The following is a 25,951-nucleotide window of genomic DNA, read 5'->3' on the forward strand; positions in this document are numbered from 1 at the left end:
TTCAACAGGGATTAGCTTTTTGTTACTGATGTCGAGCTTCTAAAAACTGCCCAGCATCATCCACATGAAAATAAATAACTCTATTTCTATCCCAGCTTGCATGTAATGTAGCCGGATATTTTTTTTAAAAAAAGAGCATAGGACACATAGCGCCCCAAAACCAGGCCCTGCAGCAGCTCTTGTTGCTACTGAGCAAGAAATTTGCAGCAGTCCCTGCTAGCTTACTGCTGAGTCCTCTTCTCCAGCAGTGATATCTCTCCCTGCTGAGGAGTTTAATCAACCCTCCCACGCGCAGGCTGTTCTGCCGTGACCAGGCAGCCACTACGGCGTGGGGGACCCTCTACACAGCTTGAACAAGGTGGTGTGATGATGGTGGAGCCACACCAGGTTATTCAAGGGCAGAGATCCTCCAAGGGCACCTGAGCCTCCATTTACCCCTTTTGAACTTTAAACATGTAATGGGGTCATGGACATTTGGGACCTAGCTGCCCTCAGCTCCCTCTACACAGATAGAAGGACTCCTAGAAGCTGGTTTGGTCATCCCAAATCCTTGGCTTTCCTCCCCCTGACTGCCAAGGAGCCCAGAGCTATGGTGTTTCTTTCGCTGGTGGCATCTGGAGTGAGGTGAGATGGACCCAGGCCCTTTTAAAAACTTTTTTTGGAGCCTCCTACAGATTTCAGAAGGAGTTTCAGTGCCCAGGTAGACATTAGGGTAGTAGCTCCACCCTGCCGGAGGGTCGGAGCCAAATTGTCATCACATGAAACGGCTGGTACGCTGCTGGCAGGCCAGGATGGAGAATGAGGGGAATTCTAAGAGCGTCCTGAGGAATTTGGGGTGGGACAGGGCTGGAGCATGGTAAAGGTAAAGTCCTGTTAAGGTCTCTGGCGGTGGAAATGAGCAAAGGTATGCATTGCATTTCCACTTCCTCCCACTTGAGCTCCAAAATTGGGACCAAGACACTTGAGACTTGGTTTGAGGGACACCCAGGACACTTCTTATCTCTGTACTCACTCACCTCAGATAGCCTGGGCTTTGGAGCTGCCATGGCTCTGACAAAATCCCCACGTGGGGGGAAATCTGCCCCTTCTTCTTCTGGGTCAGGGTGAAGTGTGGTCGTCCCTTGCAATGCGAGAGCATCTTGACACGCTGCCCTACTGTAGGACCTTTCATTTAGTGTTTTCTTTACCTGTCTCTGCAGTGGGAGTCGCAGAGGAGCTATGGTATCTTAAGAAGGCTATGGAGGACCCCCAGTCCTCCTTGTGTCCCTGTGCTTCCTGAGCAACATCCATACCCATGAGACCAAAGTCAGGTTCAGGGGTGTAGCTAGCCAAGCTGGGACATGTTGACGGATGCCTACTACTACTACAGATGATCATTTGGTGGGCTGCCTGCTGCTCAGTCCTGGTAGCTGCTCCTTGTACCCGGACACTTTGGATGGTGCATACACGAGTGCTGGTGTGAGACCGCATGTTTTAGAGAGGGTTGGCTGCATGACACTCGCAGGCACCTATATAGTCTAAGCGAGCATGTGTGATGCTGTGAGATGAGGCCACTGGTATGCTGGTGGGTGTATGTATGTGAGAAAGGGAGAGAGAGGGGGAGAGTGAAGGAGAACACATGGATACCCAGGGATGTGTGAATGAGACGAAAATTTGCACGTAGCTGTGCATGCGAGTGGCTCGAATAGAAGCATGTGCGTAGCATAGAAAAAGCAGGGAAGATGCTTGGGATTCAGAGCGAACGCCTGCTGAGTGCCTGCGGTGCATGACGGTGCAGGAATGTATCAGTGGATACGAGCCTGCACAAAGATGGTGCAGAAACCCCTCCTGGTCATGCCTGGAGTGTGCTTTGCAAGTGTGCAACCCCGCACCGGGAGATCGCTCATACGTACATGAGAGGGCGTGCGTACGGGTGTTTTTTCAATAGGATGTGACTCTTTCTTGAACTCACCTGTTAGCAGCCTTTCCCTCCCCATCCCTCTCCCCCCTCAGCAAATATCTGCTTGCTTAATTTCCCTTCAGATGTTTATTACATCGTGGAGATAATAATGCAGCAAAATACCTCCCGGTGCCACGAGCAACACCAGATTGTCTTGTAGCAACATTTAAATTTCTCTGGCTTTTTTTTTTTTTTTTTTTTTTTTTCCCTGCACACAAAGAGATGTAAAATATTAAAGCCATCTCTCTCCCCGGAGCTAGTGGTGTAGCAGGGCAGGGAAAAAGGCGAGTGGAGCTTAGAAAAATGGGCTCCAGACTGCAACAGCGAGAATCCAGGGCCAAAAAAATAACAAACTACTGTGCCGGGAACTCCTCTCTCTTTATCTCTTCCTAAGGAGGAAGGAATTTCTGTCCCCATTCCTCACACGATATTAAAGCCACATTACACAGGTTATCACAGCATTAGTAATTTTTAATTAATTTATCATTTAAATTAACACACTTTTTATTTTGTCAGCAATGGACTGCTACTCCCTCACTAGATTGTTCGCCTTCATACCCAGCTAAAAGGAGGATGGCAAGTTATGCTCCACCCATCTCCTCTCCTTTATAAAAGGAGCAGCCCCAAGTGCCAGTTTAGTCTCTCTTGCAGCTCGCTGGCTAAAATAAAGACCCATCGGCTCACTCGCCTCCCCGTCAATTTTACCTTTTCTGCCTTTTTTTTTTTTTCCTTTCTTGTTGCAACAGAGCACGGGAGGCAGTAGCGGCTCGACTCTGATGCTTGTCAAGGCTCAGCGCACGCACGCACGCAACCCAGAGAGAAAACATTTTGCTCTCACCTGTCTCCAAACCCAAAGCAAACCTCACGTCCAAGCAAACCGCCGACCCTTTGAACAAGAAGGCACCCGAGCCAGAATCTAATGTAAGGGGAAGAAATTCTACGTGCAGTAGCAACTTTCCGCTAAAAAGCAAGCAGGCGTAAGGAAGAAAAGGAGCATTTTACGAAAATGACACCTTAAGGAAGAAGATTTTATTTTCGGATTTTGTACCAAACTTTGGAAAAGTTGTTTGTTTTCTTTTTAATTATTATTTTGTCCACCTTTTTCTAAGAACATTGAGTCGCCGTCACCTGCGTGTAAAATCTTTCACATATACATATTTTAAAAAGGAAGAAAATCAAGAGGAAAAATAGCATGTGGACCACCTAGCAAAAGGCAGCGCCGAAGCATCCCTCGCGGCAAGGGGGGCGCAGGCTCTGGATGCGTCTAATTTCGAGGGACTGCATTTTTTTTCCACCGGGCTTATTGAGATAGTACAGAGACAGGCAAGTCACCGCGATTACTTCTGTCTCCCCTCACCACCACGACCACCTCCTCTTCCAAGGGCTCCTGCAACTCTCCCAGCAGAGCCCGGCTCGGCGGGGACATGGGAATGCGCGGCGCCCTCGATGCCTGAGGCCGGGCGGCCGCGGGGCTCTCTGCGGGAAGCGCTTCCCTCCCGGGGCTCGCCGTCCATGTGCCCGCAGCCGGCGGGGCCTGAAGTCGGGATGAATTTCGGCGTGGTCTTCGCGTTCATCCTCTCCCTGCCCCTGGCCCGCATGGAGGTGAGTTTCCGTCGCCGGCAGCGGGCGGTGCTGCCGAGCTGGGAAGCCCGGAGGGGGGGAAGGAGGACCGGCGGCGGCGGCAGCGCCTCTCGCCCCGCAGGTGCGGCGGGGAGAAGCCCGGGGCTGGCCGGAGCCGCACGGCGGGGGCTCGGAGCCCCGGGCGGGCGGCGGCTTTCCTGCCCTTTTCCCTCAGAAAAGGGCTCCGCAGCAGCGCGGGCGCTAATGGCGGGCAGAGCCGGCCCTGAGGGGCAGACACCGCTTCCCGCCCCGCGGCGGGGGCTGTCCCCCCTCAGCAGGGGGAGCCTCCCCTCAGGACGGGCCCCGCCGGGGTGGATTCGCGTGGAAATAAGCCCGCCCCAGTGTATGTCGCAGGCTGGAGTGGGCGGCAGGCTGGTGGGGAAGGGGAGAGCGGGCTGAATCGGCCCCTGGTTAATGTGGGAGCAGGGGTGCTGCTGGGGAGCCCCGGGGAGCCCGCAGCCCCCTCGCCCCACCGGCAGCTTCGCCCAGCGGCTCGCACCCCGGGGCGCGGTGCCAGCCAGCGGCTCTGCCAAGCCTCTCACCCCCTCCAGTTATTTTGGCATCGCAGCATGCATGCATGCATGCAGGGACCGAGGCCCAGTTGCTACCTCCAGAACAACGCGCAGCATGAAACCCAATGTGACCGCCAAGGGACCGATGGAGAAAGGGCTGGGGGGGGGCTTCGAAAGGGGCGAGGAAGGGGGACGGTGTGGCTGCAGATGCCGACGCCAGCGCGGCATGGTTGTTCAGTGGGGTGTGTGTCTAGCTGGGGCCATGGGAAGAGGCAGGAGATGAGTGTCTCTGCTGCGCTTGCACGGTCATGCAAGCATCTTGTCCTGCAGCCCTCCTGCACGCTCTGCTCAGGAGGAAGCCAGGCACAGGGCGGGGGCCAGGTAGTGGATTTGGCTGATGAACATATACCCCAGCCCTCTTCAGTTTCCCTAAATGGAAATCAAAGCCTCACCCTGAGACAGGGTTGAGGAAGGGGAGCCCCAGGACCCCAGATTCTTTGAACTCTGCTGCCACGTTTCATCACCTGATTGCATGCAGATTGAGGGGATCAGAAAGCCCCTAATGTTCACTCATGGTGCTCTGTTCCCACTTCAGCTCTACCCAAGGTGGCAAAACCACCGGTTGGATCTGCAGCTTAGGGGCTCTCAGGGGCAGGAAATATCCTTCCACCAACACTTTTCTGCCTTTGCATCATTTCTTTCTCTTCCTTCCTCATTTTTGGGCAGCCCCTCTTGTGGGTGGCAGGGAAGGGGTTGGGTGTGAGGCATCGCATCACCTCCTTATGGGCCCATTTTGCCCTTGCCCAAGCCGCAAAGGGAAGCAGTTAGAGCTGTGGGCTGCCCAGTGGTTATGTTTGTTTTGGGCAGAGGATGGTATTTCCTCTGTGGGTGGCTCAGATCTCTTCCCTCCATGCTGCGTGAAACATCAGCTATGGTTGGCACTGGGGAATGGTGAAGATGGAAATGTCTGATCCTGGGGGGCTGTACTGTACTCTGTACTGTACTGGGGACTGTGTTGTAATCACATTAAAAGACTGCACAGCTCTATGAAAGCCTAGCAGGGTTAGAGTTGGGGAATTCTGGCTCTTGGGAGGTTTCTTGAGAGGAATCATGATATTCGTCACTTTATGACAAGAGGTCATAACCAAGAAGGTTCCTGCTTGGGTAGATGCTTCTGCCTGCAGTCCCGACATCTACTTTGAGGGCAGTGTGTTGCACCTCTGCACCAGGTGCATACAGCACGACTAAGACCAGGCTGCTGAGCCACAGTCATCCTCTTAACAGGGCTTGCACATCCTCCTCAGCCCTGTTGGAGAAAGTGCACAGGGAACAGTAGCTCCCCCTGATCAGTAGAGGCCTGAGCCAGGAGATGAAACCTCCTGAGTTCCTCTCCCTCTTCAATCACACCCATCTGGAGCTGGAGGGCCCTGGAGCTCTTCCAGTGGGAGGGAGTAGGAGCCTCAGCGAGAAGGTATTTGCCAGTTGGGAAGCAAGGATGCTAAACCAATTTGCATTTGCCCCTCAGGCTGTAATAGTTGCCTTGCAACATTTACAGAGATGGGCTGAGCCCAGTGTGGTTGTGCTGGGGTGAAGACCCACTGGCAGGGCTTTCTGGAATTCCCAAGGAATGGGGTGCGGCCAGGCGCTTGCTTATAACCTTGGCCCAGCTCCCCATTGTGTCTTCCTGGTGCAAGGCTCCAGGGCTCTTCCCAAGTCTTTCTAGCATGAGGCTGTGACAAGGACAAAGCAGTGGAAGCTGGGATGGATGTCACGTCTGGGGTGAGCTTGTGGAAGGAGCTGCCTCCCTCTCACCATCAGCTGATGCTCAGTAGCACGAGAGAATGACAGGGGTTCCTGTGCTGTTTGCAGGGCTGCCAGTACACAACGAGCCCTGGGGCTGGAAATGCCTCCAGCCCTCTCAGGGGAGGTGTGGGGGGAGTGTGGAGGAGCAGGGTGGAGCAGTGGAGTCCCCCTTGAAATGGGAAGAGGGTGGGTAGGTCTGGTTGTATTTTAGGAACGTGGGCTAGATCAAACGTTGAGTTTCAGTCTTTTAAGGGAGGAAAACATAAGCTGCCATCCCACATGGAAGGGGCTTGTGTGAGGAGGGTTGTGCCTGCTGCGGGGAAAGGCACGCGTAGTCCTCCAGCAGGCAGATGTCAGGGTGCGAACGTCACCAGGAGTGGTGCTGGAAGGATAGAAGCCCTGTGCCAGGGGAGCGAGAGCCTCGGGTTCAGCAGGCTGGTGGCAGGTGCTGCCGGTCTTGATCTCCGCCTGGGAATGTGGGGAGTCTCCCCTCAGGGTCCTCACATCAGCTTCAGAGGGAATTAAAAAATGTTGTTTGTTTGGGTTTTTTTTTGCCTGGCTGATCACTCGAGACCCTGCTGCCAAGATCCCCTGCCACGGTCAGTGTGGACGTGCTCAGGAAAGTCCTCCTCTCCTGGGCAGAGGAGCAGATAGCTGGGTGCTTCCCTACCCTGGGGCCACGGCTGCTGCTACCCTTCTGTCCTTCTGTGTGCAGTCACACCACCCAAGAAAAGAGGCTGGAGGAGTCCTCACCTTGGGAATATCTTTGGCTGGTTTATTTGAGCCCTGAGGGTCTGCCTTCCCTGCCGGTTGCACAATCTTTGCTCCCTCCTCCTCTGTATCCACTGTGCTACCATGAGAGACACACCTTCAAGCAAGACTAAAACCATTGCCTGTGAATAGCCGGAGGGAGGACGGGAGCACAGCCGTGCATATTCGCTGCACCACCTCTGCGGTGGCTGATCCCAAGGGGACCTTTCAGCATCCCCAGTTCTCAAAAGCATACGTTGGCAGAAAGCTGCAGAGGTGGGGTTAGACAGGAGGCTGATTTCGAGAAAGTATGGGAGTGGGGACAGGGGAATGTCCTGTTTGCAGGGCATTGCTGCACGTGCATAGGTTTGCAGCAGCCAAACAGCAGTGCTGACATCTGGGAGGAGGGAGGCAAAGCTGACGCGCTGAGAAGCCCTGGTGTCACAGCCGCAGCGCAGAGCAGCTGCCAGGTGGGCAGGGCCCCTGCCCAGGTGCTCTGCTGCCTTGTGTCAGGTGTGCCCTGGCTCTCCCCCCATGAGTGCCAGCAGCCAGGAGAAGGGGAGGGGATGTCTCCGCCAGGGGACTGGCAGGGTGGGGGGTGCCCCTGCAGTTCAGGGGAGTGCCAGGCACTGGGAGCAGAGGGAGGGAGGGAAGAGCAAACTTTCTTCTAGGAGTTCAGGACCTCGCAGGAATACAAGGCCAGGCCTTGGGGCCCTTGACAACCAGCCAGGAGTCCATTGAGACAAAAGTCTTCTTTCATCTGCCGCACAGTTAAAGGAGATTGTTAACCTGTGTTAGACAAATAACTCCAGAGGAGCTGCTAAGCAGGAAAAGCACCAGCTGCTTGGGCTGGTCTGTTGGAGATCCCACCTCCTGCAATGCTCCTCCACCTTTGGAACCCATGGGATCAGGTGGAGGTCGCTGATGGACCTCTGCTTCCCTGTGTCCCATCCCCACCAAGTGCCCCAAGCCTGGGTGTGTGTGGTGCCCCGATCTCAGAGCCCTCCAGGCACAGGGCCTGGATGGGGGGCCAGAGGCATGGCTGTTCCCAGTCACAGACCCCAGTGGCAGCAAGGACAAGTCATGCAGCTCAGGTGTGCATAGCTGCTCTTAGGGCAGCCTTGGACACGATTCTGCAGCACTAGAGGAAAGTAAGGAGCTTCACAGGCTTGCAGTTGTTACTGGCAGAGCCACCTCACAAACCCTGGGGAGGAGGACAGGATTATGAGCTATGTGGGCTGGTGATACGCCGTAGCCATGCTGATAGTATCTGCAACAAGAAAAAATTGGCACCTAGAACTGCTGCTGTGAGCAGGGAGCGGAGCTTGTTCCTACAGGCAGTCCCCAGCAATCCGGCTCCTGAGGGCCTGCATTTTCAATCCCTGATTTGTATCTGTTCCCCCTGCTCAGTTAGCAAGGTGACACCTCCCAGCTCGCCTCCAAAGTCACCGAGACTCGTAACACCTGCCCACACTCTCCTCCAGCGAGTGCCGGAGTTTAAAATAAAGTTCCATTTCCTACACGTATTAAGTGTCAGGAAGGACCAGGGGCATCGGTGCACAGCAGCTTTCGTACACAAATGCATTTGGCTGACAGGTGCAAACATTAAAAAGCCTGCAAGTTCACCACCCAGTGCTGAGCTCTGGCTTCAAGTACTGGGAATTGCAAATGATCCCTTTTCCAGTAAATGTGTGTGGCGCAAGGCAGGGAAGTGCTGCAGAGCCTCTCCGGCACTGGGCTGTTGGTCCCACTCTTCCTCACGCAGCAGGAGTTGTCAGAAGGCATCTTCATTTTGCTGCTATTCAGTGATGCCTGAATTATACAAGTCTCTCTCTCGCTGTGCATTCGTCACTGATGCTGCTTCCCTCTCCCTCAGAGACTTGAGGAAGTGATGCTTGGGGATGTAAAATCTGCTTTTCGCTGCAGGCGGACAGCAAGATCTGTGGTGAGATGTGACAGTGACAGGGACGGAGTCGGGCAGAGAGGCTTGATCTGACTCGAACTCTCTGGTGGATCTGGTTGTGGAGGTTTAGGACGCAAGTGTTGCCTGCTCTGCAGCTGTCCTGGAGGTTTCTGCCCTGTGACTTGGGCTGCAGCAGCCTTCAAGCCACTGTCTTCTAGTTGAAGTTATTGTATTAGAGGGTGGGCTAGCAGGGCTGAGGAGGGAGCGCTCCTACTGCCCTGTTAGTAGAGGTGATGGGCAGGCGGCCAAGGGACAGGCGCGTGTGGGAGGGTGCCAGGCTCAAGCAGCCATGCAAAAGTGGCTGCAGGTTTGGGCTAAAGCCCTCAAGGTTTAAAAGCCAACGTTTAACCTGCCTGGTGGTTTTCCTCCACTCCGAGTGGAAGGAAAATGTTCTACACTGAAAGCAGGCAAGGAGGGAATAGCTGTACACTAGCAGGACCACACACATGCTGCCAACTGCCCATAAAAACCCACACGAAACCCCCTGTGTTTCACAAGCACACGAGCCAAGTTCTCAGTTACAGGGGCATGTGTAGGGCTGTGGCTCAGACAGCATCCAGCACCCGGCTGAAAGAGCAGCTTTTCCACATGAGTAGCCCTGAATGAAGAGAGCTAGGAGCTATGCAAACACTTTGGCCAGTACTTTCCTCCGTCTCTTTTTCTAGCCTTTCGGAAGTATGTTTTAATCAGTGCTTGCTTTCCCACACCGCTCCTTTGTAGTCCTGTTAAGTGCTGTCACTGGGGCCCATTCAAGCCTGATGTCAGAGCAAAATTCCCAAGAGATTGATGGCATAGCACCTGCCCACACAAACCCTGAATTTGGCCCATCATCTGATCTATAAACCTTCTTACTTAAGGTTTTTGGCACTGGCATGCAATGACATCCAAACTCTCACGTGTTTCTTCATCCCGATCAGCTCCTCAGCCCACCGCCTCGAACAGCCTTCCGTGTCCTCCCTGCAGCGTTTGTGGTTTCACTGGGGCAGCTTCAGCTGCAAAGGTCAATCTTCCTCTCCAATCCCCACCTTTTTTTTTCTTTTTAAAAGAGTATGCAAATGATGTATATTATTGGGCCGCTGTGGTTTGAAAACACACGCGCACGCACACGCACATACACACGATATCTGACAAAGCCCGTGAGGGAGTTTCATAACAGAGGGAAATATTGGGAAGGTTTTATCTGATAGCGTAAGGGAAGTCTGTTAAAACGCGTTTACTGCAGGCAGTAGGAATGAGAGGCCACCTGGAGAAGTCATACAGCACCGGAGAAGGAAGCCTTGCTGGCTGCTTGCATACCGTTTGGGGATCTGCTTTGCAGCCTGGGCATTTTTTTGCTTTTTCAGTCTCCCAACCACTTTGTGAGAGGCAGCGAGAGGGGCTCTCTCTCTTTTGCTCAGGTTTCAGGCTCGTGCGTTCATGAGGGCATGTCTTTGTGTTTCACTGGTTCTGTCATCCCGCCTCTGTGCTCCTTCGACTTCACCCACTCCAGCCCCGTGACACAGTCAGTATTTGCGAGTCACCTCTCTAATGCTTGTTTCTCCCCTTTTCTTTTTGTCATCTGGCAGGGGGACCCCATACCTGAAGACATTTATGAGATTTTGGGTGGCAGCTCAGTGCGCTCCATCAGTGACCTCCAGCGCGCCCTGCGGATAGACTCCGTAGGTAAATCTCCTCTTCACCAAACACTCCTCTATTTTTTCTTAACTTTCGGCGTGGGAGGGGAGGGGATATTATGTTTTCCAGCAGGTACACTACCAACACACCTCACTATAAATATAGGAACCATTCAGGAGCCAAGACCTGGCTGTTCACACACCCAGCCCCCATGAAAGCTGTAGGAATTAGGCAACTAGATGCTTTTTTAGATCTCCCCCTAACTGCCTGGTCTATCAAGGGGCACTGACTTCCAAAAATGATAGGAGATGGGCAAGGTGAGTGCAAGGAACTGAAGTCAGCACTTTTCACCCTGGGAGGTGCGCAGGCAGCAGGGCTTGAATTGGTCAAGGATCAGTTTAGGAGGTGGAGAAAATAGGAGGTGGAAATAGTGTGGTAGAGGAGGAAGGGGCTGAGTGGGTCCTCAGGTTTAGCATCCACAAGAGGCCATGGGCTCCTAGAGGCTCTCAGGATGAGAGCGGAAGAGCACATGGCCATGGGTGTGATGCAGGACAGGGGCTAAGTCAGGGTAGCATCGCTTTGCCTCCTGCCCGTAGATAAGAGCTCCGGGGGCTGCAGTGCCTCAGGGTCAGTTGGCCAGGGCTGACCGCAGTGAGCGGCAGGAGCAGCGAAGCGTGGAGGGGTCGGCACGTGTGGGAATTGGAGCACGCGCCACGGCGGCTGGGCTGGCCCAGGAATTTATTTATAAACGGTCTCTTCAGAGCAAATTCCTTTCTATTCTAACCCTGCTCCCGCCCGTCGTCCCCCGGCCCCCCCAGCTTGCCTTCTCTCTCGTGTTTTGTCTGTTTGGAGCTTTGTAATCCTTGCCGAGACACTATCTACGGGGGAACAGAATTTCCTGCTTTTGTTTCCTATGCCAGTCCAACCACTGGCGCAGTCTCAAAAGCATTCCCGCTGCCTTTCAAAACGGCCCTGGAGGGGCAGGGGGGGAGAAGCGAGGGGGAGGGCACCAGCTGCGTTCAGCTATTGTTTGCCTTAGAAAGAGGCGACGAGGCTCCCCACCACCGCCACAGCCGCTCCCTGCCCTCACCAGTTCCCTCCTCCTTGTCCACGAGCCACACAATGGGGCAACTTCCAAAATTAGCTGTGCTGGATTGTCCCAGGCTGGTACCCCCACCCCAGCCGTCTTCAGTGCTGACCCAGGGTGTAGAAGGACAACCTGGGGGAGGGAGGGACCCAGTTTTCAATAGATGTGTTTTGAGTCAACAGTTGTTGCTATTCCCTCCCCCCCCCCATCAACTCAACCTCCCTATAAAAGGCAGCCCCCACCCTTGTTTGATAAAATGCCAGGCGGCACAGGATGGAGGGGTGGGGAAGGAGTGGCTGAGAAGATGCATGCAGTCTGTCATGTCCCAGTGTCTAAGGAACAGATACATCTCTATCGCAGATACCAACCACCCTCACAATTAAGAAATAAAGGGGCTTCTCTTGTTTGCTTGAAAATCCCAGGGGTATGAGAGAAGGCTGCAGAACTTGGAGTCACTGGTTTCACTTCAGGTCCCAGATGGGAAAGGCTGGTCAGGGAAACAGAAAATGCTGCTGTGAAGCTGTCTCTTTGTTGCAGCCTGTGGCTCTTATCTGCTCCCAGGAGTGACCAAGGGGCATCACCATTTGCTTGCCCAGTGTGGAATTAGTGTATTAGCAAAGTAATCCCAAAGCAGCTGGGGCTATTCCCTGTGCTGTCAATGCCCCATGTACGTGTCACAGTTGCTGCCCTCCACTGACTGCACAGGGAGTCAGGATTAGGCAGCTCTAGGAGGCAGATGAGTTGAGATAGTGCTCTCCCATCCGTAGGCGCTACTGTAGACCTTAACTGTGGCTGCCCGCCAAGCAGGCATGACCATCTAAGCCAGTCATATGGACATCCTCTGTAGCTCCCTGGAGAGCTACGTGCCCTTCTAGAGCGTGATCTACCAGATCTCGTTTTGGGTGTCTGCCTCAGGGAGAGATGAATGGTGTCCTAGAATCAATCATGCCTCTCCAGCCACTTTAAAGGGTGTCTGTCAGCCCACCTCATGTATAGATGTTGATTCCTCAGGCACATGATTCCTGCCTTGTGAATACCGCCTCTCTGCACCCATCCTAAATCCTTCAGTGATTGCTTCAGAGCTAAGCAGAGAGCAAAGCCCCTGCACCCCCTTATAAGAGGGCTACACTAGGGCAGGACTGAGGAAGAGGGATGGGACACGATAGGTATCGGAAGTCTGCTCCACCGCACATCTGATAAACAGAGATCTTCCACTGGCCCCAAATTCCCTTTAAGAAAATTGCTCCCTTGATGCTGACGTCCATTCAGCTTCCTTCAGCTGCTAAAGCAGGTCAGAGAAGGAAAGAGCTGTGGCTGGGTGGGAGCTATCTCTGAGTGCGGCCATTGTCCAGAGCTCAGGAGGGGCTGCATGTTGGAGTACTCCATGGGGATTATGGGCATTTCTCTATTCAGCGCTTCCTATGGGAAAAAGCAGTGGGGTGGGAGGGAACTGCTCAGGGCTGGCCTGAATGCTATCTGCCTTCCTCTCCCATCGCTGACCGAACTGCCTCCAGACTCTGCAGCTTGCCTTAGAGTAGTATAGGGGAAAAGTAATTTTAACTTTATTTTTCTGTTCTTCTGTCATAAAACTGACTCTAACCTAGAGCAGCTGCGGTGGGTTGGGAGAGAGAAAGTAAGCACCCCACCTCCCACCCATCATCCTCTTCACCTGCCCCCTCACATTCCAACTCTACCAGTCCCAGGCCATCCTAGCAAGGCACCTCAGTGTTATATACCACATTTTCTGCTGGTCCCGTCTGGTCTTTGAGCCTCCTTGCCATATCCTGGTTTCAGCCAGCTTATCTGGGTCCCTCTGCTACTGCTCTCTGACACCAGAAAGCCCTGCCATAGGCCTTGTCGTTCTTGAGCTGGAGTTTTCCTCTCCCAGACCTCTCTGGGACTCCTCTTTCACGATAGGCTTGTTGCTTTGAACTGCCTAGCCTGAGCAAAGAACAAACCTAGAGTCTCCGTGCCCCAGCACAGCTGTGACCTTGCTGGTGGATTTATACCTAGCGTGACGTACTGGGGCCATGGCTTATCCCACGTCTCTGCACTTTGCCTGATGAGCAGAGCACAAATGCCTGCTGTCTTCTCCTGCCTCTACCTGGTACTATTAGGTTATGCCTTTCCCTTTGCAGAGGAGGATAGCTCGAGCCTGGACCTGAATGCAACTCAGACTGGTAAAAACCCCGTGGCCCTGTCTCGAGAGCGACGAAGCCTAGGTGAGTTGAGGGCGTTGCACCTTGTGATTGTTGGGGTGCTCACGTGAGCAGCTGTGGGTGGGTGCAGATGCATGTCTGAGATACATGTGTGGGGATAAAGGTTATAGTGCTCATGGATGTGTAGACAGATGAGAAGGAGGGTCTGGCCCTCACGTAAGAGCTGGCTGTTACACCCCAGGAGAGCAGGAGAGGGAGTCTGGTGCTGATTTGCTCTAAAGAAGTGCCAACTCCTGCCTAAGACGGCTGCTGCACTAAGAAGCATCATTTTACTGGGGCCTCCTTCACAGGGCTTGGATCTCTCTAGGGAGGAGGCTGGAGGGGTGGGAGAGAAGGTGGCTGCAGTGGGTTGGTAACAGCTGCAAATCCCATTTCATCCCCCCTTCTTCTCTTGGCCCTCCATAGATGCTCTGGCAGCAGCAGAGCCAGCTGTCCTCGCGGAGTGCAAGACGCGGGTGGTGGTCTTTGAAATCTCCCGCAACATGGTGGACAGCACCAACGCCAACTTTGTGGTGTGGCCGCCCTGCGTGGAGGTGCAGCGCTGCTCTGGGTGTTGCAACAACCGCAACGTGCAGTGTCGCCCCATGCAGATTCGTGTCCGGCACGTCCAGGTAAGGGAGACCCCTCCCACTGCTTCCTCCTCCCACAGCCCACCTCCATCCCTACCCCCCAAAACCAAAACCACAGTGGGTGTCAGGTACAGGGCTCACACAGCTGTCTGTTCCCTCGCACTCCCTCTGCAGTCACGTCTTCTGCGTTAGCCACGCAGTGCTGCAGCCTCTGGTGTGGGGTGATGTCCCTGCCAGCTGCTGGGAGGGCTGGTGCTGTCCAGCAGCTGGGGACTGTCACCACAGCAGAGCTACAAGGCGCCATCCCCAGCTGCAGCTCCATGCCATGGCTATTTCTGTGGCTCGAGGTGGCCTTGTCTGCTGTGTTAGAGCAGAAGAAACAGGATGCTTTCATCGCGGGAACTGTTTCTGAGGCAGAGGAGGGCTTGCAGTGTCAGTCTCCATCCCCCCACTGCTGCTGCACCTTCTTCTCATGACGTTCACTTGAGCAGCTTCTCCTCTTTCTCAGCCTCACGGTTACCTCGTGACCCACTCCAGCAGCAAGCAGACACCTGATGGCTAACCTCTTGCTCTGATCCTGCCCTCCTCACAGCTACCAGTGATCTCCTCACAGCTTCCTCCCAGACAGCTTGTTTAAAAATAATACTCATCCCATACTAATCCTCTGCCTGAGCTGTAAGAGACTCCCCCAGGCAGGCGGCAGAGGTTGGCTGGGAGAGTTTGTATTCACACAGCCCTTTTCATCAGGAAATTCCTTTCTCAGAAAAGCCAGGCTGAATGAGGGAAAAATGGGGGGGGGGGGGAGCAGGAGTTGTTTTTGTGGAAAAAACAAGTGAGAGGTCAAAAGCTGGCCTGAAAAAGTGACCTGGAAATGGTTTCTTTGAGGACAGAGGTCTCTCTATTGTTTGGCTGGAAGTGTTTGTCTAGTGAGCAGCGTGTGGTCTGAAGCGTGTGGAGTGGGCTTTCAAGGAAAGATAAACAGCCTGGCTGCTTCAGTGCTGGCTGAGGGATGCTGCTCGGGGCAGTGGGTTTAGAGGAATTCAATCCCAGATGCGCAGCAGAGCAAGTATTTATAGCCTGCGGAGCACTTCAGGGAAGGCGGTCTTATTAGATAAGCTGAGTGGGGTCAGGCCTGGCTGCTCCCGGAGTGGGAGGATACCCTAGAAAGCTCGTGCCCTGTGGTGGGATATGGAACAGTGAGTCTTCCCTCTGAGTCAGCACTGGTGGAGAGTCTGAGGGAATTTCAAGAGTACCGCCTTTCCTGTGAAGTGCAGAGCTGAGGTCTTCAGCCCTGCGAGTTATTAAAGAGCTTGAGACAAATTCAGACAGGCCTCAGCAGAGCTGGTGAAGCTGTGTTTGCTTGCATTGGGCCTGAGTTTTTTTATCCTTTTGCCCTTCCTGTAGGGTCCTGTGGGAATTAATTCTGGTTGCCCCTAGGTCTCTGCCATCACAGCTGTCAGAAACAGGCTACTGTATTCTGCACGTTCCATGTTTCTGTCTGTGATCAACCAGTCGTCCTGCTTAAGCAGCAGCAATAGTTAGGAATGGGGGAAACATCAAAACTTGCCTGGTCTTAGGTCTGCCCTGCTGGTGTGTGAAGAATTAGCTCCCATACACACCACCCCTGAATTTGAACCGTGGACTATAAACTGCCTTCTGACCCTTTAGGAAGAAAGCCAGTACCGAAGCGTACTGACACTGGTTATTTTTACAGAGTGGGAGCTACAGATGTTTTCATCTTTTGCTTGCCTCCCTCTTCCAAATAGGTGAACAAGATTGAATTTGTCCAGAGGAAGCCAAAATTCAAAAAAGTCATTGTGCCTTTGGAGGACCATGTGCAATGTCGGTGTGAAGCGGTGTCCAGTCAGCCCCCCAGGAACAGCCGGCCAGGGCCACGTGAACAGAGACGTAAGGATCTTGGCATTAGCGTGGAGGGAGGCGTGAGAAGAGAGGGTGGGGAGGGAGGAAAGAGCCCTGCGCTCGTTTCAATCTGTTTAGCACCAGTGAATCCCATGGGCCTTCACTGGTTTATACTAGCCAAGGGACCTTTCCCAGGGTGTCTGGCTGCCAGCAAGGGGCTGGAACTGAGGGAAATGAAGGGGGGGAAGGTGAGAGGTGAGGGGAAGGGCATCGTGGGAAAAGGGAGAGAGCAGAGACTGTGGAGAACAGAGGATGAGGGACACAAGAACAGAAGAAGGAGGCCTTGTGGCCTTCCCGTTGCAGACCTCTGTTGATAGCATGTGGAGAAAGATATTTCAACAGGACCCAGCTGCCGCTCACTGTACAGACACTCTCCCCTCTGTTTTGGCAGGCTTGTCACCGTCGTTCACCACAGCCGCTGTCTCACAGAGGCAGCGAGTACGCCGGCCGCCAGCGCAGAAGAGGAAACATAAGAAGTACAAGCACGTCAACGATAAGAAAGTGCTGAAAGAAATCCTCATAGCATAGAAGTGCTGGCAGGGGAGAAAGAGCACAAGGCAGGTAACAGCAAGCTGGCTTTTCCAGTCAGGAGAAATGCTCTCCCAGGACACAGTTCTGCCCAAGCACCTCTGACGCTTCCTACAGCACCAGCTGCTCGTTCAGTGTGGGACTACTGCAGGGCCTGGGTGTGATAAAACCAGGGTTGAAGGAGGGGGAAGGACTAGGCTGGGACCCAACACGTGCATCATATTTATGGCTTTATGGCTCTTCACAGAGGTGGAAAGATCAGGCTGCAACCATACTTGCTCTCGGGCCCTGCCCTCCCCTTTCTCTGCCTCCCTTACAGGCAGAGAGTGAGCCTGACTTCTCTCTACACCTAAACTTCCTCGGGCTCCATGTAATGAATCTCTTCTGTGGAGTCTGTGGAGCAACTCCTGTTCTCCTTTCTCTACTGCTTCTCCATTGAAAGCAGAGCATTAATGTTGCTCTGGGGATCTCTTTTCCTTTTATTTCATTAGTTGAGTTGGCAGAAAGACTGAAAAGCACCGACACTTTCAGTTCATCTCTCTCCTAGCGGGAAGCCTGTGTGCAGAAGAAAGGTCATACCAGGGGAAAGGAGAACTGGAATCTCTGGCAAGAGATCTGGACTTTGTCAGCCCAGGGTCTGATTCTTCTCTCCCTGACTTGTGTAAACAGGAGTAATTCTCATGTCATCAGAAGAATTTCACTGGTACAAGGGAAAGGAGAATAAGCCCTGGTTCCGCGTGAGAGAGGGAAAGGTGCAGAAAAGAAAGAATAGCCAGGGCATGGACCTGGGGGGCACAGCCTAGCAGGGAAAGCCCTGGCCTGTGACTCAGCAGTTCCAGCTCTGCTGCAGCCTCTTGAACGAGCCTGGGCCACTCACTTCACATTCACTTCCCTTTGCCTCGGGAGAGGGGGACTATGGGCTTCCATCGTGTGGCCTTTCAGGAGTTGGGGACAAGGGGCACCAGGCAGTGTCTTGGGATTGGTATTCCCACGCTTAGCACTATGAGGGCTCAGATTATCCTAGGATCGTCCTCGAGGATCCAAGGTTCCCAGGGTAGAGATGATGCAAACCCATGCAAATCTCAGCTCTGGCTCAAGCTGTCCAGGGGAAAAAATAGAGGAGTCAAAAGCCCTCCTGGGCTTCTAATCTGGCACTTTGACACAAACATTTCTAGAGGAGAAAATGGGAGAAGAAGGGAGTTGCAGGGGCAGAGGGTTACATATTCTAATGCTGTGTCTGTTTTTGTTTCATTTCCAGGTTTATTTAATGTATTTGTTGTATTGCCCCCATGGGGTCCTTCAAGTGATAACTTCTCGTCTTTGTCCATCTGCCTCGACGTCTGATTCAGACGGCAATTGGTGCTTCCCTTTCCATCAATGGACCTTCTCCCACCAAAGCCTCTCCCTTCTTTCATTTACGAGCATAATTTTAAAGTTTTACACACACAAAACCAGGACAAACATGACCTCTGTGTGTGTGTGTATATATATATATGAGAAAAGAACAAAGTACAAATAAAACCATGAACCCTGACAGCCACAGCATGCGATGAGGACAGGACAATGCCTTCCCTGTCCAGGGGACAGGATGGAAAATGTGAAAAGGAAAGTGGGTCCAATTTCTTCCAAGAGGAGGAGAAAGACAAATGGACAGAGGGTGGAAGGGGAATACTCTCCCCTCCCCTTGTGTTTTGGGTAAGGCTGGGGAGCCTGACTGAGATCTACACTTGCACTGGACCTACATTTTGAAAACAGGCATATCTCAGATTGCCAGCGGCGACCGATGATGGAAAATGCACTAAGGACTTTTATCGCCCTACCTGGACAGATATATATTTTTAATTGTGTGTGTGTACATTTTATTTTAAAAAAAAAAAGAAAAACCAAAACCACTAAGATATTCAACATCTCGGGGAACAGAACAAAACAAAAAAAAACCAAAACAAAGAAGCCAAATGCATTCCCCCCCTCCCTGTCCCCTCCTGCTCCTGGTGCTGACTGGAAGGTGTTTGGATCATGGGGAAGGAGCAGACAGCAGCAGAATCGTCTCCACACCCCCGGCCCCTGCCAAGGGGAGCCATCTTTGCACATGCTGGTGGAGAATTCAACTTTCCAGGCTCGGACTCAGATTATTTTTTAAGTTCACTCTGTATGTGTGCGCGTGTATATGTGTGTGTATATATATATATACGTGTGCGTGCGTGCGTGTGTGTGTATGTGTATTTATACATACATATATAAATATATCTATGTTCTTAAATGGATTTCATTCCCCGGTGGCAGGAAGCTCGGCGGCACGTGCACGCATCGGTTTCATTGGGCTGGCAGAAGAGCGTGCTGTTAGTGCAGTGCGCCTGCAAGGTCCAGGACGGGACAGGCAGAGACATCATCTGATCTCTCTCCGTCTTGTTGCCCTCTTCTCTCACTCTCCACCAACCCCCCAGCACAACTTCCTTGCAGGAGAAGTGGCACCACAACAAGACCAACAACAGCCAAACTTAGAAGCATGACTTAATCTCAGTGAGCTGTCCTTGCCTGCTCTGGGGTCCTGAAAGCAGAATCATGTCATTCCCACGAGGTTTTTAACCCCTTCGGGTGTCCTGTGCATCATGCCTCCACTGCTCTCTCCATGCCAATGTCCCCACATCTCCCATCATTTTCCTCACATTTTCCCTCTCATATTCCTACTGGATTTTTGCCCATTAGATGTTCCCAGCCCGCCTAACTTGGATGTTGGTCCAAGATGTGGTCAGCTCTGTGTAGGTATAGAGAAAGAAATGAGGATGGTCTTTGCAGTTGGCAGCAGCTGTCTGAGACATAAATGAGCTCTTCTAAGTGAGGAGGACTGGGAGAAGAACTGGAGGGTCAGCTGTAGAGTCCCTCCTGGGCCACTGCCTGCTCTGGAGGAGGGAGGAGGACTCTGTGGGCGAGGGCTATTTCTGCGCACCCAATACTCAGTCACCATTAGCAGAAATGTTACATATGATGGGAATTTCCAGTGTAACCTTGGAGTCCCGGTCTCGGATTGTGCCATGCTGAGCGCTGCAGAGTTACGCATGACGAAAACACCTGCCCAGAGCTAGCACCGTAGTCCACCCCCGCCCCTCCTGCCTCCAGCCGCTTCTCCTCTCGCACACACACACACGCACCCCCATTGCGGGGCAAAGCCCCAGAGGGAGCCAGGGGAAGGAGGTGAAGCTGCAACCCGGGAGCTGTTACGTGTTGTGGAGGGACGCAGCCTTCGCCTCCTGCAAGCCCAGAGCACTTCTCATACCACTGCCAAGGTGGCATGTTGCTCCATCCCTCCATCCCCAAGCCCTCGAGTCTTAAGACATTTTGTTTTCCTGTTCCAAAATCTGTTTCTTTTGGTTTGTAAAGATGGTGAGGCTTTATTTTATTTTAATTTTTTTTGCTTTTTTTTTAAATGTAAAATTAATTTATACCCAGTATTGTATTTAAAGCTGTAAAAAAAAAAAAAAAAAAAGAAACCAAACCTCTCAAGCAACATTTTCTCTTTCTTTTGTGAGCTGAATGAAATATAGATGTCAAACCAGCTCACCGTGGGGTAGAGTGTGATTCCCAGGGCCTCCAGTTTCATTTTCAGGACACTTATTCTGAGCTTGCAGAGAGAAGCGACCAAATCTGGGAAAGTCCTGGGAGCCCACGCGCAGCCCTGCCCACGGCCGGCAGTGCTGCGCTCCTCCTTCCCGCCTGTTGCCCAGTGCTTGGGCTGGTTTGAAATGACTCAGGCGCTGGGGATTTTGTCTCAAAGAGGTCCCCGTCTCCTTAGCTGCTCTGTTCAGACACCCAGCCAGAATTTCCCTGCGCTTTCATCCGATCTCCGGATTCCTCTTTGAAGGGCTTGGGACAGTTGGCAGTGTTTACACTCCCCAAAGCTGTACAAACAGTCGGCCCCTTCCCTCCTTAGTCACATCGTCTAGACAACGGCGGTCCTCCCCTCAGTCGGAAAGGCCATTGCGTTTCCCTTTCCTCCCAGCAAGGGAGGTATCATGTATCTGGCACTTGGGCACGAGGCCACAGGGAGCAAAGGCAGCTGCTGCTCCGTGCCTCAATTTTGGGGTCCCCCCGGCACACACACAGCACCCCCAGTCCGTGGCTCGGCTCTGAGGAGCACAGACCGAAATAGGGACTTGTGCTGCAACGGTGACCCTGGGGAGCTCAGTGTCTGGGTGTGCTCCAGGATGCCATCGAAGAACAAGCCTGGCACTCCTGGGTGTGTGCCTCGCTCCAGTGTGGTTCATTTTGGGGTGATGACACATTTTCCCTGATCCTCCAAAGGGAGCTGGAGTAGGGGTGAGCTCTATTCGTCCCCAAGGATGGAAAGCAGTGAGGAAAATAATCACATCCTTGCTCTGATTTCCTTAGGATAATCCTGTGGGGAGAAAGATTTTTGCCGTGAGACTTCTTTGGGCTTGAAGACCTGTCAGCAGGGAATTTGGGGAGCAATGGGTGCAAAGAGGGGTACAAGGCACAAGAAGCATGGGTGCTTCAGCCTGGTCCAGGGGTGAGAGGGAGGGCTTGGCATCCCAGGGGGTCAGCACGCCGCCTTGGCCACAGAAGCCTTTGGGGAGGCGTGCAACCCCATCCGCAAGCGTGCGCCTCTGCTTTTAACAGCTCGAAATGAATAGGTGCTGAAAGAATCCGCGGGCCCGGGCGCCTGGAGCTAACACCTCCGCAGCGCCTGGCGTCCGCTCTCAGCAGCTGCTCGGGCACTCGCTTCAACGCCGTTTGCTCACGGTGCCTTGGCACGTGTTCAGCACAGGTCAGCGCGGGGCGCAGGAAGGCAGGTGCCCGCACCACTTCTCGGGGCTGGAGCAGGTGGTTTACATCCACCCTACAAAGCCAAGCTTGGGAAATAAATCCTGAAAAAAGCCCTGGGAGGGCTGCAGCATGCCGCCAGAAAGCATCTCCTCCGCGCAGGGATGCCAGCTTGGCTCGCCGGGTGCTACAGGTGATCTCAGAGGAGCCGGGGAGCCTTGGCAACTCTCCCTGGTTTAATTGCTCAACTGCTGCTTTACCCAAAGGCCCAGCCTCAGGATATATCATTCAATGGCAGGTTCAGCTTTAGCTGGAGGAAAAGCATCCAGCCTTCAAGGTGGCACAGTGAAGCTTTGGCAATGGGTCCTCCTGCGAGAACATGGCACCCAAAAGCAGCAGGCCAACAGGGGAGCAAATTCAGACACAAAAAGTAACCCCCCATATTTTAAAGCCAGGCTTCAGGCTTTTTAGCATTGAGGGTTTGCAACAGCAAAGCTGTTGCACGGCTAAATGAAATGAAATATCAGTTTGCAAGAGTTTTCTCACCGGCCCCAGGAAAACCCTTGACTGTTTGTTTATTTTATTTGTGCTTAGGAATGTGAAGGGCTTAAGCTCTCTTCCATGCCTGGCTGTGGCTCGTCAGCCCAGCCGTGCGGCACAAAGCCCACACAGGCATTCCCCTCCCTGTGCTGGGCTCGCACCTCCCTGCTGTAAGCTGTGCCCCCCACGACGGCTGCCCTGTCCTGCTGCCTGACCTGCCCATGCTCCACATTTGTCTGGGAAAGGGCTCGGTGGGAGCTGTTGCCATCCTGCGGAATCCTGGGTTGGGCCTGGGATCTGTCGGAGGGTGGCCCTGTCTCACTGTCAATGCACCAGTGCCTGGTGGGCCCTGGGGGCGGAGAAGCCGGCTGTGCCAAGGGAAAAGCAGGGTACAAAGAGGGAGGAAAATATTAAGAATTAAAAGCTATTTAGGAAGAAAGAAACAACAAAAAGCCCTCTCCCAAGCATGCAGCTGTTCCCTGCTTGCCTTCACATAGCCCGTGACCAAATGGTGCTGGCCTCCTCCAAGCCATGATCTGCCCGTGACGAAGCGCAGTCTGAAGAATTTCCCATCTTAAAAGACATTGCGAGGAAGCCAGGTGGCCTTGGCTGTTTTCGGTTTTCATCACAGGGTTAAAGGAACAGAGCCCCCCCAAAAATAAGCAGGAAGAGGGTAGGAAGTGAAGGGAACCCCAAATGCCAGGGCCTCACTGCAAGTGGTGCAGGCACTGGGTTAACATGAGACCCCCAGACACAGTGGTGGGTCCGTGGGGCTCTCAGCAGAAGAGCCAGGAGGGCAAAGAGATCAAAAGATAAAATTATTGCAGGGCTCACCTCCCCTTTTTCCTCCCCCAGCCAGGCAGATGCCAAACGGGACTCTCCAGTGGGACGGACTGCCTTGGATTCACAGCAAAGGCTGTGAAGCAGCCTCGAGGGAAACAACTCCCTTGTAATTACTAACTCAATAAAAGAAGCTGTTTGCAAGCAATTAAGTAGCAACCCAAACACGGCAGGGACCCGGGCAGCAGGGAGGTTTGCGGCTTGACAGTCAATGTGCGTTTCGAAATGTTTGCTGTGATTTTCTTTTTTTGCATGCGCTGCAAAACGAAGGACGGACGGTGCAGAGATGCTGGGCAAGCAGCTCTGCTGCAGGTCTTGCCCTGGCAGCTTTGGAAACTCCCAAGTTCCCAAATGCCCTGACCTTCAGCCCTGGCCAACGCTGGTCAATGCAATCGGTGAAGGCAAACTCTGCTCCCCAAACCCGAGCCCTGCTCGGGTGTTTTCTGCATGAAGACAAACTCTTTTTCAGTATGAATCTTGGCACAGACCTGGGGAAGAAGAGGGGAGAAGGTGTTATCTAGTGTTGGTCCCTGCAGCGCAGAGTTGGCTGTGAGCGATGACGTCAGAGTCAAATCAAATGAGGTCAGAGCAGGAAAAGCAGTGATTAATGAACCAAGGTGTGCTCTGGGAAAGAAGCCCGTACTGAGGCACATGTGCCCAGTGGCAGCCCAGAGCACCCAGAAGACGGCGGGCAGGAGGTTTCTGGATGCCCCACAGGCAATCTTCTCCCCTGGTGACATCTGTTGTCGCCCCATGAGGGTCCAGCACACGGACAGCCCTGTGTATGCACTTGGGGTCACATGTGAACCGCACCAGGCACCTGCACAAGTGCTTTTGCTGCCTAAATTAGGCAGGCGGCTGTGAAGAGGCACTCTGCAGCATGCATGGCAGGTAGGATGCTCGCTGTCTCCTCCAGCGGGCAGGGTCCAGGGTCTGCCAGAGCAGGCAGGGCTGCACAGGAGGTAGCAGAGCTCAGCCAGGCGTACACAGCAGGGTGCGGAGGAGGTCCTGGGGTCAGCCATCTCCGTGGAGGGCATTTCACCGCTCCCCAGGCCTCGGCTGAGGATGCCAGCTGGCTGCATGGACATCGGCAGGTTATCAGGGGACTCAGGAGGGTTTGGGAATGCTGGGGTATTAGCAGGAGGACAGGGAGGTTTGCTGTGACGCTGGCTTGATGTCTGCGAGGAATAACCCTGCAAGGTGCCTGTGTGAGGTGCTGTCATTGCCCCCAGCCCTGGGCTGGCTACACGTGTCTGGGTAAAGCAGGATGGGGAGCAGCCACCCCCAGCCTGCTCCAGCATGGCCCCAGGAGGGCACCGCTTGGGGTGCAGGGGGCTGCACAAAGGGCCCTGCGTTTTTAAAGCCAGCAGAGGTGTTATTTAGGTGGAAAAAGTGTTTCACTGTGACCATGGAGATTGTTTGTATTTCACTAACTGGCTGAGGAGACAGAGAGAGAGAAAGAGAGAGAGAAAAGACCTTCCTTCCCTCTGACAGGTTCAGGAATTTTTTCCGCTAATCAAGAAGAAAAACAAAACAGTTGTACTGGGAGGGGGAGGGGAGGAAAAGGGGGGTCTCCCTGGTGTCCCATAAACCAAATGGCTGTGGACAAAACACCACAACCGCAGCACAGCCTTGTCCTGGAAAGTTTGAGGCAGCACTGGCTGGCCAGTGCACCTCTCGCTTGTGGGGTACCCTGCTTCAGAGCATCCCGGGCTGGGCACGGGGCATGCTCCCTCCTAGAGGGATGCACAAATCCAGGTGAGGCTTTTGGTCCCTGAAGGGCAGGACCGGCACTCTCTGCAGCAAGGCAGATGGCCAGTGCGGCAGGTTTGTCCCTGGGGTGGGATGGGGGTGCTCTACTCATCGGAGCGTCCCAGCAGCACTGTCAGCCAGTTGTAAAAGGGCTGAAATGGGTGCTTTTTGTATTTAGGTTTGACAGGGATGAGGCTCTCCTGGCTCCACTGAGGCTGCTGTGAGCAGCCCAGTAATCGAATAAAGCATTTTCCCAGGGCAGCCGCCTTCAAGTGTGTTAAATCAAACAGAAAGGAACAGCTGAACAGGATTTGCAGCTTTTTCCCCATGATATGTATTTTCCCTTTTCCATGGATAGTCCCACCGGGTATGCTTCAACCTATTGTTGCACTTATTTATTTACTCAGGTTTTGTATATGGTTTCAAAGCTTGTGGCCAGGAAGGAGCAACCCAGATGCTGCTACCGTGCAGGACAGAAAACCTGCCCCAGTTTCCCACTCTGAACACAGATGCAGAGCCAGAAAGCAACCCCAAACACAGAGCTGAAGCCCATTCCCTTCCCTCCCTGCTCTAACCCAGTCATTAGATACTGGGATATTTCATTGCAAGTTCATCCTGTGTGTTTTTTCCAAGCAAGATGTTAGTTGCTTGGAGTGGTTTGGGTTAAGGAGCTGCTCTTCCTTTTGGAGAGAGGGCCATGTTGGGTGGATGGGTGTAGGAGAAGCCCTGGGAGCTTGGACGGTTCCCGTTGCCACGACGAGGAAGAGCAGGGGCTGATACACCACCAGTTCCTGAGGAAGGCCAGCCAGCAACAGGGGATTTTTGCCAGCTGAAAAACATGAATATTTCTGAACCTGGATTAAAAAACCCCAACCTCTAAGGAATCTGGGTGCATGTGAACACTCATCCGGGAAGTGGAGGCCCTCGGGCAGCAAATGGCGGGAGCTGGCATGGTGCTGCCATGCCCACCACAGTGCTTCGCCTGTGCTGTGGGTGCAGCTGGGGCGGGATGTCATCACTGCTGGCAGCATCTCTGGCATTTGGGGTGCCCATGGCCACAAAGCCACGGCGTCACAAGCTTGACACTACGCAGCCCAGAGTCCCTTTCTTGAGTCACGACAGTTGAGTGTGGCAAAGACATTTTAGTCAGATGAAGTGCAAACATCAGGGTCTGGAGGAGACCTCAAACGGTTGGTTTTTTTGGAAGCAGGAACACCTCTGTAGGTGATTCTACCTGCACAACCAGGACCAGAAGCACTGAGCTGGGTCTACAGCACCCATGAAAGTGTCTCCACTGGAAGCTCCCCACCCATGTTCGATGGGTTTTCGGGTCCCCTGGAGACCAGGACATGACAACTCCCCTGCCAGGCCTCCCGCTGAGCTGTGGGTAAGGCAGGTGGTTCTTGAACCTCAAATGCGATGAGTCCTTATTGACTTGGAGTGGAGGCAAATAAGAGCCTGGTGAGACCTGGATGCCTACGCTCAGCCAGAGCTGGTACAATCTAGGGCACACTGC

General features: G+C 53.4%; 1 protein-coding gene across 2 annotated transcripts; it reads left to right on the forward strand.

The window, feature by feature from the left end:
* The first annotated feature begins 2,568 nt into the window (after positions 1-2,568).
* PDGFB (platelet derived growth factor subunit B) lies at positions 2,569-20,079 on the forward strand. 2 transcript variants are annotated; one of them, XM_064454173.1, is made up of 7 exons: positions 2,569-3,541; positions 10,153-10,249; positions 13,427-13,510; positions 13,913-14,118; positions 15,843-15,984; positions 16,388-16,557; positions 17,783-20,079. In XM_064454173.1, exons 1-6 carry the CDS (start codon positions 3,386-3,388, stop codon positions 16,522-16,524), a joined length of 822 nt encoding a protein of 273 aa, XP_064310243.1. In that variant the 5' UTR covers positions 2,569-3,385; the 3' UTR covers positions 16,525-16,557; positions 17,783-20,079. The 2 variants fall into 2 exon arrangements, with proteins under 2 accessions (XP_064310243.1, XP_064310251.1); XM_064454181.1 differs by having other exon boundaries at positions 16,388-16,553.
* The last annotated feature ends 5,872 nt before the right edge of the window (positions 20,080-25,951 follow it).

This window comes from Phalacrocorax carbo, chromosome 1 (genome assembly GCF_963921805.1).
Source record: "Phalacrocorax carbo chromosome 1, bPhaCar2.1, whole genome shotgun sequence".
Lineage (NCBI taxonomy): Eukaryota > Metazoa > Chordata > Aves > Suliformes > Phalacrocoracidae > Phalacrocorax > Phalacrocorax carbo.

Excerpts from the sequence above, each read along its gene's own strand:
- PDGFB (XM_064454173.1), top strand. The coding sequence starts at position 3,386 with ATGCCTGAGGCCGGGCGGCCGCGGGGCTCTCTGCGGGAAGCGCTTCCC. Across the intron at positions 10,250-13,426 it reads CCTGCGGATAGACTCCGTAG|AGGAGGATAGCTCGAGCCTG; the intron begins GTAAATCTCCTC and ends TTCCCTTTGCAG. Across the intron at positions 15,985-16,387 it reads AGGGCCACGTGAACAGAGAC|GCTTGTCACCGTCGTTCACC; the intron begins GTAAGGATCTTG and ends CTGTTTTGGCAG.